The sequence below is a fragment of the Hippocampus comes genome, unplaced genomic scaffold (assembly GCF_001891065.2).
Source record: "Hippocampus comes isolate QL1 unplaced genomic scaffold, H_comes_QL1_v1.1 scaffold44, whole genome shotgun sequence".
NCBI lineage: Eukaryota > Metazoa > Chordata > Actinopteri > Syngnathiformes > Syngnathidae > Hippocampus > Hippocampus comes.
The window spans coordinates 1,606,961-1,617,520 of NW_017805546.1; the positions used below are offsets into that span (position 1 = coordinate 1,606,961).

The following is a 10,560-nucleotide window of genomic DNA, read 5'->3' on the forward strand; positions in this document are numbered from 1 at the left end:
GCTGCTCCCAACACACATTTGCCCCCCCCCCCACGCCACCCCCACTAAATAGGTTTCCAATTCTCACTCGAATAACGCATGTAAATTACCCCGTCACATTGATGAGACAAGATTGAATGTGACAGAAAGGCGTGAAATCATATTGGGGAGTATTTGTACATCAGCTGCAGAAAACCGCCTGTACATTTAATGATGGAAAAGCCGCGGAGGGGTGTCTAATAAACCCTGACTTTCTGATGAAGCGAAGGCCGTAATGGCGGCGTCTATTTATGCTGAGAAGACATTACCAGGCACCCTACCTTGCGGCTGCATCGGAAAATCACACATGCAGACAACAAGCTGAAGCTGCAGGGAGCAGCAGGTCTCAACCTGCCCGCTGGCTGCCCGAGGGTGGAGGCAGTAACGCCATCATATGATGGTCTTGTGTGAAATGACAACAGAAATAACGAGAAAAGGAATTACATGATGATTCCTTGCAAAAAACTGCAGCGCATTCTCGAGCCTGGCTTTTCTTAAATCCTTAGGAAAGTTCTCATTTTTGTCGGAGAGCTCACAATTGGGGTGGGGGGTGGGGAGTGGGAGGGGGGCATGTGGTTGTCGGAAATCAGCGGCAACGTGCACTCAAAGCTCTCTCCCACATTCTTGACTGCGGCTGACTTCCGAGCATTCATAATGCATGAAATCTGTGTTTTATAATTCAAAGGAGAAAAAGGAAACACGTCTCGATTTGAAGTCATCTCCGGATGACGCGGAAGGACCGGAATATTCGCCAAATTAAATGAAGGGAGGTGGATTTTTGTATCAATAATATTTAATATTTATGATGTAAGATTGGCTTGAATATGACGATTGATGTTCACTCGATTCATAAATTGGAATGAAACAAATGGGAAGATAGAATTGATGCTGTCATCATATGCTTTCTAGATGATACACTGTCAAAGATTTCACAGCTTGTCCTAGGAGACGGTTAAAAGTTATACGGGAGAAGAGCGACGGGTTTTTTTTTGGTCCTCCCTTACTGAGTGAAAACAACAGTTACGACTTTTCACCACGCTTGCCTGAGTATTCTTTCAGTAATTAAAGTTTCAGTCAAAGTATTGAGACATCTTTTAATGAACACATTTCCATTTTCTGACCGTCTGGTTATTTATCAGTTCTTGCACAGCGCTGTACACAACCGACTGGACTCAAATTTGCCACACAAGTTTGCCGATCTGCTTTGGTGAGTCTCGACACATGGGTGAAATATTTCAAAATTCTGTGGAAATACGGAGATGAATCCACAGGATTTATCAAACCGAATTCAGGCTAACCGTCAAAAGCCACGTTTACCATTCAAAACGATGAGATTGTGTACTTCAACCTCCTCAGCCTATTTGCTCAGCCCCTTCACCCGAAATGTGCAACAGATCGAGCCTTTTCCGTTGGCTGTCCCTCTCTTTGGAATGAGCTTCCACTGAATGTTCGGCAAGTCCTCTCGCTATAAATCTTTAAAACTTTTCTTGAAAGTCATTTTTATTCTTTGGCTTTTCACTCAGCATGAGACTTGATTTTTAGTTTTGCTGTTTTTGCGCTTTCTTCTGTCTTTGACGTTCATTTTCTGTTTTATTGTTTGTCGTATGAATTATTTTTGCTCCATGTACAATACTTTGTATACCGCGGTGGTTGTTTTCATGTGCTCCAGAAATTCACTTGAGTTGACTTGAAAGTTGAGAAAACCATTCTGAATGCAAGCCGAAAAAGAAATTCCCCGAAGCTAAAGATGAGGAATCCTATAATCCCAAAATAAGAATGACAAAGAAACTCGAAGCAGAACAAAAAATATCATTATATTTGAACCAGCAACCTCGGCCAAAGCGGGTCATGGTCAGGCTATGGTTCACTAATTATGTCGGCAAGTCCCCTACAAACTCGAGGAGTTGATAACACAATCCCCAGTGGAAAAAGAGAAGAAAATCAGCAGTGTGCACAGACGAGAGGCACTCAATGCACAGCACTTTATACCCAGTTGCCATTAATTTTTAATGAAGTGTAATAAGTCACAGCACCAGAGCAGGAAAGCAATTCCCATTGCAGACGATCTAACAACATGAGGTCTTTTTCCACACAGAAGATCCTCAGACGATATCGGGGCAGTTGGGGTGAGAGTGCCGAGTGATTTCAACACCTTTGCAAAAGCACGTGGCGAGGTGGCTCTGCCTCATGTGTAACAACACCTCTGCTCTCCAGACACAAGAACGACCAATTAAAAAGGTGAATTCTGGTTTGCATATTGTGCCAGTAGCACAGTCGCTTGTCCTCCCTTCTTATTCCAAAACGTATTTTGAGTACTCTATATACCGGTTGGCAACGTAGTTGAACGCTGGGAACGATATCGCTAATTTACACTTTGGGACTCGTCAGCATTTTCTCCCTCTGAAACGGCACTGTCATAGAAATGAGCAGCAAGATGGGATGGACGGACGGATGGATGAATTAATAGATGCAGGGAGGATGGCCACCTGGGGGCAGTATCATGCAGATACACAGTACATGAAGACAGTGCCAGTCGTTCTTTGCAGAGAATAAAGAAGATATGCCTGTGAATATTTGTGTCGTGTCAGTTTGAGTTGCTCCACAGTGTTAGCATTAACGGAGCAGACTTTTCAGCAAAATTATGTTGTCTTATGTTTAGCTTGACAGAAAATGTTAATTGGGAGTGGCAATAAACATCCAGAGGCCTCTGGATTATATCTTGAAAAACCCGTTCGTCATCACTTGGATCTGAAAGTTCATAAAGAACAAATTTTGGTGTACAGGAAATGGAAATGGAAATTACCTTTAACCGTGACACTTCCTGTGCTACTAGCCACACCAAACTGGTTCCTGGCTATGCAGGTGTAGGGTCCAGCATCTGATTTGCTTACGTTCCATATGCGAAGATTACCATTATCCAGAATGGAAACCCTGTGGTGAAAATATACAAACGGTGTGTTGAAAAAAAGTTATTCTTCAAGTACAGCACTGATACAAATATATAACACGTTATACATTACATTACATAGACTCCTGTTATAAAGTACAACCTATATCTAATTAAAACATTTGTCTTCTCAATCAAAGAAAATAATAATCGGTTAACGGCTTTGCCGGTAAATAATCCAACGCGGTACTTTAAGAAACTGCAATGCATGCCCTTTATCCAATGGCCATGAGCGCTTCTAAAAAGGTCAAAAAGCCTGAAAAAAAAAGTTGATTTTTTTCTTGATGAGAGTAAAAAAAAAATCTAGTAAACAGCAAATTTTCAAAGTGTAGTCCTATATGCAAATTGCTTCAGCCTCAAGAAAAGGAAAATGATGTGTGCACACAACAGCACTGTTGACTTCAAATAACAGTGGAAAGAGTGAGTCCAAAGGACATGAGCAGAGAGATGGTGCAAAAACAAAATATTCTTGTTCAAGCTAACGACAGGGAAGGCATTTGACTGTTTGTTATTCATTTATTTTCAATGTTTAATGGCTGAAACTAGAATGCAGATTAAGTGCAGGTGGAGGGTGGGGCACAGGAGAGGGTGCCGGAATTGCGTCAAAGTCTAACAACTATGAAATAAACTCGAGCTAAAGTTGTGTTTTCAAACTGCATCAAACAAACCTCGGCCTAGAATTCCCGTTTTTGCGTTTGTGAGATTAGTCTTGAAACATGATTCACTTGGTGTTTTGTCCAGGGTGGATGAGGTGCAAGGCGTAAAAGTGGGCTATTTGTGGAAACTCACACCTTTGATCACAGCAAACAGTCACATTCACATTCACACCTAAGTGAGAGTCTCCAAATTACCTAACATGCATGTTTTTGGAATTTGGGTGCAAGTGAAAAACTTCGCACGTCCATGACTGCCATGTCAAAATTTTTGGGGTGACATTAAGAAAAAAAAATCTTGCTGAGCATCCATGGCGAACGTGATCCACCATGTTTGCCCATCCCGACAATCGGGAATGTGTTATCTGCATTTTGTGGAGTTCTAATGTGTCACGACCGGCCTATTTTGTCCAGGGTGGCCAAAAATGGGCCCGCTGCGGCTGGCGGAAACTTGAGCGTAAACGAGCCATAAGAAAAGACTCGGTGGAGGATCAACATGCAAGGACAGTGGAACATACATGGAGTTCAGTCGCAATATCGCAAGCCTTCTATTCATTTTTTCGCAATCCATCGTATAAATCTTGACTGACTGTTTGTCTGTGTTTGTTACATGTACTTTATAAGATCATAAGATATCCTTTATTTGTCCCACACTGGGGAAATTTACAGTCTACAGCAGCAATTTTGGGGGGGGGGGTCCATTATTTGAAGACAAAGAACACATGAGGTCAATGTAAGAACTGTTCAGTTGCAACTGCCAGTGGCAGCAAAAAATCTTATGGCTCACCCTACATTTCATTCTCCCTTCTCCGCTACGGGCCCAGACAAAATGTCTCGTCGGGGGGGGGCCCATTTTACGAGATGTTTCCCATTTCCATCCTTGGGGAATGCCAGCGAAGGGGCACGTATCAATAATTCACGGGCCGAGATGAACACGAGTGCCATTCCTTTCATCGCTGTCTGGCACAGTTGAATGGACACAGGAATATCGGTCCTATCCGCTTGATTATTTTCAAACAAGGTGACATGGCGAGTGAAAAACACAGGTGTGTATTTTGGGGGTAGGACGGTGCGGTGCTGATCCTCCTTGGGATGTGGCGAGATGAAAGAGACACAACATCAGTCACAGAGCTGCCTTCATGGCCACTGTGAAGTGGAAATCACAGGAAAGAGCCCACCCCAAACGGAAAACCAAAATAAAAAGCCCGCTGTTGTTATTTCCTTAAATTCTCTTTGCGATGTCGTTAAGAGACGCAGGCAACTACTTCGCTCTCCATCAAAAAGACACTTGAAACCTTTGATGCGATTCTTCACTCGACATATCGTGTCTTTGATCTGTTTGAAAAAAATATATACAGATAGATATAATAATTTTTTTTTTGTCATCAGAGGAAATTGCCACAGTACCAATAACAGGTCCCGAAAACACATGAATATTGTGTGTTGACAGCTTTGAACAAAGTGTACGTTGGCGCTCTCACAGGCCGCCTGTTCAAATAGCGGAATCATGTTTGCTCACTTGGTGCAGAAACACCCCAACTTGGCAAAGAACGGACGCACCCTCATAAGGATTCAACATGCAAACAATATGCGTAATCACAAATGTGAGCGTTCCGAACGGGGCTGTTGATGAATACTCATTGACTTTGATATGCCATGGCTGGCTGGCGGCGTGGCCGCAGGGTGCAGGCCTGTGTGTGCACCTACTTAATTAACAGGGAAAATAAACCGAGCTTGTGAAAATAGAGGTTAAGATTCTATCAGTGGAATAACTCAGCCATGACACCACAGGAAGCAAGATGGTCACGCGCTTGTCGGTGAATTCGCCAAATCATTAGTCTCCGCGAAAACCTTCTACATTCACATCCTCGCTTCAGCGCACAGACACGGCTTGCAAAATCAGATCGTCTTTCTTCCAAAAGGATTAGTTCACAAAACGTTGTGCTCGCGCTTTGACGGACTGTGAGGAAAATGCATCATTCTTTTTTTCCGCAGAGATAACTCGACTCAACGGTATTTCTGGAGCGCTTGAAAACCAACGGGATGGCTCTGTTTTAGACCAACTGAAATGCAGTCTCCCCTCATTGTGTGTGCTGCGAAATCGGCCGGCGAAAGGCATAAATCAAATCTGGCTGTGTAGTGCTGAAATGCTGAGGCCTGCTCAGCTCACCGCAACATGGCAAAGTCTCTTGCGTGTGTGGTTCAAGCGAGGTTATATCCAACCAACACGTTCTGTTACATCAAGGTCAAAGGTCAATTAGATATCTACTGGCAAGTGTGGACCTGAATTTGCTGTTCTTGCACTTTCGATGAACAAAGAGATTGCCTGATGCTTGTTAAAAAAAAAAAAAAAAAAAAAAAAAGAAGACATCGACTTGAGACAATTTTTCAATCCAGGTGTAATTGATATTGATTTTTGCTGGAACTGCTACACATCTGTACCAATGACTCTTATCCTTGTTACATGCAACATTAGCTGCAATGAATGAGCCGAGCATAACCACAAGGCACTCTGCTGGGAGTTCCGGCATCGTTGACATGTAAAGCTAGATTGAGGGAAATGTAACGTTTAAAAAAAAAGAGGATGTCATTAAAAAAAAAAAAAAAATTATATATTTTTTGTAAACACTGAACATCAACTGTGAACGCATACATTTTCCACTGAACATTTTCGTTGACTCGATGCAGCCGCGGTATAAAATTTTCAAACAGCACAGGTCACATGGCTTATTGGAGCCCAATTACAGTCCAATGAAGAATAAAATTAAATTAAAACACGACAATGCACTACTATCCATCTTTTATTTGTATTTGCGCTTTCACAACATCTGCAGGGGACCATTTGTAAAGGGACCATTTCAGCAACGCCGTTTGAAGGTGTCAGTCAATGCTTGACAATGTGCCACGTTGTGACCACCGTTGAAAATGTCTGACGGTGAATAAAGCAAGGAAAGGGAGAATGAAGTGTTCAACCCCCCTACGCACTACCCACATTAGCAGTGGCTTATGTACGATCAATAATTGCATTCATTCCCTCTTCATAAACTGTCCTCTTCGCGAGGGTGTGCTGCAGTCGAGCCCGGCTGATGTCGGCCAAAGGGGTGGGCTCATCGCAGAGTATTTTTGGTTCCATTTTTTTTTTTCACCAGTCTTGCGGCATGCTTGTTCTGTTCATTCTCTTGAGCGAACCGCTTCTTTCATTTTTATGAGAGCGGTACTTCTAAGGAAATGCAAACGATTCTGTCTTGAGCTTTGTTTTGGACCACCGCACACCACAGTTGTGACAGCACGGCAGCATCTGAGGCCGCAAATACGAATGCTTGATTAGAACAATCCTTGGGGAGAGTCATGCTGTACTGCAAGCAATAATCCCTGACTTTATGTAATGATGATGTTTTTTTCCAAAAAAAACCCCCAATTCATTAGGCCTTAACTAATTCATTCTGGAAAGTGGTCGCTGCGCTAAAAAAAAAAAAAAAAAGTTAAGCCTCAATACTCATCATTCTAAGCTATAGCTTTTAATTCAAGTGTAAACAAACCATCAAGGGCAAAATGTTGTGTCGAGCTTTTACAGCAAGGTATCTTCATGACACAGGCTCACTGAGAATGTCCCACTTCGCTTCAATGGAACATTTTGAGATGGCGCCGCTAATTGCCTCGCAAGGGCGCACAGTTTATCGTCCTGGGCCACAAAGGGTTTGTGGATGTTCTGCCAAAGGATTCTTTTAATCACAAATTGCTCTCCCGCTTCACAGATATTCATCTCTTACGTGCTGAGGTATTCCTTGAGGAATAAAGAGCATGCGCGGGTTCCACAGGAAATTGTCAGCGGTAGCAAGATGGATTACTCTTGCTGCGCTGGTGGATTCTTGCTTTGAAAAATGATATGGGCCAAAGTCTCTCCGATAACAACAATCCTAGTGAGCGGCACAAGGAACACAGTCTGACCTTATCTCGGCAAACATCTCACAACTCATTTTATCTCATGTGCCAGATTAGAGTTTTGTCAGTCAGCATAAGACTTCCAAAAATATTGTTTCGAGAATAGAAATCCACAAAATGCAAATGATGCAGCAGCATGAGATTTCAAATGCCACAATGCCACTTTGTAATGTATTTGTACATCCCTTTCGCAAGCCCTCCCAAACAAAAACCCAAATATATATATATATACTGTATATGTACGTGGGAGTGTAACCCCATATATATGTTTTTTGTTTTTTGGAATGTGTAGAGATTGTTGGAAGAGACCAGTCCAGACGTGGTGCCCACAGAGTTGGAAGCAACGGATTCTACACAATTTCTTAGGAGATGAATAATTAAAACTGCTCTACTCCATTAGCAGAGTTAATTAGACAACGTACTGTAAGTGGGTGCCAAATGTCACAAACTGCCTTGATTTCTTTTTTTTTTTTTGCTTGTGAATCACTGTGACACTAGTGAATGAATTCCTTGATCTGCATCTTGAACCTGGTTCTGTCACCAAATCCCTAATCCATGTGCTCCCCCTTTTCCCTGGTGTAGAAGAAGGAATCTGATATGTAGCGCTTTTGTCATCTATTTTTGTGATCATACTATACTTTGGCTCCTCAAGCACTTCTTAATGATTTCAAGAGCTGCAACTAATCACCTGATTTATGAGCAGAGAGAGCTCACAGATTAAGCAGGATGTCCAATAAAATAGCTCTGACAGTAAGCGAATACAAACATTTGCATCAGAAGAAACGTTATGGTGGATTTACAGGGGATCTAACGGGTCCTCTTGGGGTTTTTGTGGGCTGACTGGGCAACTCTGGCACATCTTTTTTTTTTTTTTTTTTGGTGGGGGGATAAAACCTTGAATCTGCTCCAACATGGACGTGCTTGCTTGCGGGCACCCATGAATGGCGGCGTCTGCAGCCGCCAGCTTGTCTCATCCTCAGCTTGCTTCCATTTTCACTCAGGGGACCTTGTGAGCCATGTGGCTACAACCAAGGTGGAGAATTGTTGGCAAAGGTAAAATCGAAAAGCAACAGTCAGCGGTCCACGGCAGCCATTGGCGGTTGTAAAGCTTTTCCTCCACGCAACGTAATGAACAAGTCCTTCTGGACACATACGCTTTCAGTGTTTTAGGCCTCACAATTCTCTCCCTCACTGCAAACCTCCACTGAGAGAGAGGCAGGACTCCACTTCATGAGCAGATGTTCTATTAGACTCCAGATGAAGCAATTAGAGATTTGATGAGGAGGGGAAAAAAAATAGTGATTAGCAAGACTTAAGTGTAATAAACAATGCAAAGCGCATGCGGGCTCGGAGTGAGCGAATATTTTGGACTGCCTCCGAGTTAGCGAGACGCGACGGGCTGGCCATTCAAATTCTGCATTTTATTCAGCACCACCGAATACATTTCAGTGTTGACCAGTTGCATGTCTGTCAATCCAAAATTTGCATGTCAGATATCCAAGGGGATTGACATTTCATTGCTCGGATGCAATTGTTTGGATTTCCGAAGAGGCTGTTCAATAATCAAATGATTTAGCGACGTATTTCTGAGAAGATTTTTTTTAAATTGCGGAATAAGAGCGTCGCTAATTTACCAAATATCCCCCTAACACCAAGTTATGTCGCCCATGACTGGACCACGAGGCTGGGTGAAGATCTGCCATTTTCAAGAGAGGATTAAATGTAGTCCCTATCCTGCCCAAGTCCAAAGGTAAGCACAACGAAGGGAAAGCAAAGATTCGCAATAAGATGATCAGCATCTGAAATACGGAATATACTTGCACGACTCGGTTGTAAGTCTTGTAAATTGATATTTAAGTGTGCTGCATTTCATGATGGGTTGTGTATTTTCACCAAAAAATTTCACAGCTTCAATGAGGACTACTGAGAAATGTTCCAATTGCGGCAGCGATGCATAATGTCCCCTTTCAATCTTCTTCAAATCAGACAAAACCAACAAGGAAAGAGGGCAGAATATGGCGTACTTAAATGAATGAATGCAAAGTTTGCTGCTCTTCTGCCACTGATTCTTTCAGGAGAGTGCCGAGCAGAACAGATGGCCTCATAAATGCTGATCACTCTACAAGACATTTCATCTTTTACGTGACCATCATGACTATTTGCGCTGCCAGGGTAGAGGGATGTACATCCAACAAGAGGGATAGCGAACCTCTGGGTCATGACGAAGGATGACGTCCGACCAATCTGGCACAGAAAATGGATCTCTCTCTCTCCCTCTCTCCTCCGAGACTAGTCAACTCATTGACATCCTGGCCTCTCTTCACTTTAGTGCGCAACTTACAATTGCACACCCATTTTTCTGCATGTGTCTCACTCGCCAACGGAAGGGCTGTGGGCTGTTCGAAATCAAAATGACGGAAGAGGGATTCTTTTTTTTTTTTTCACCGATTTAGCTCACTAAAAACTAAGCTATGATCTTGACATGACTGTGAAAGGTTACATGCCAAGTGAAACCCGAAAAAGCAATACATTGAGCATTCCAACTTTGAACACGCTCTCTCTTCAAGCGCGCCATTGTAAAAACAAGGATTTACCCGAGCCCCTTCCAAAGCACTGAACACATTCCTCCGGAGGGCAAACGTCTCCTACGGAGAATTGACTGGTCCCGTGCAAATATTTGCATGATTACCAAAAGCTGACGGAGCTAACCGTGGAAAGGCTTTCCAAAAAGCTGTGACTGCGGCACATTCTTGCAGCACCTCACGACAGCCACTTGATGGTTGGCGGTTTTGATGTGAAGCGCCGAACCAACACCAGCCCTCCCGCTTGTGACATATCGAAATGGCGTCGTACTTTTTTTTTTTTTTTTTTGGTGGGCGTTATGGCTGACAAGGCCCAATTACAAACCAGACCCTGCTTTGCACTCTCAGCCGCTTTATTCCAGCTGATGTCATCTAAACTGTGTCCCTGTAGGTTTGTCTGGGCTAGACAAGACCCCCC

General features: G+C 43.0%; 1 protein-coding gene across 3 annotated transcripts in view; it reads right to left on the minus strand.

Moving 5' to 3' along the window:
* LOC109521503 (contactin-4-like) overlaps positions 1 to 10,560 on the minus strand; it is an 85,587-nt gene that overhangs the window by 28,128 nt on the left and 46,899 nt on the right. For all 3 annotated transcript variants that reach the window (XM_019879337.1, XM_019879336.1, XM_019879335.1), the window contains exon 12: positions 2,822 to 2,949. In XM_019879337.1, the coding sequence (XP_019734896.1) occupies positions 2,822 to 2,949 (128 nt within the window). The remainder of the gene's footprint in view (positions 1 to 2,821; positions 2,950 to 10,560) is intronic.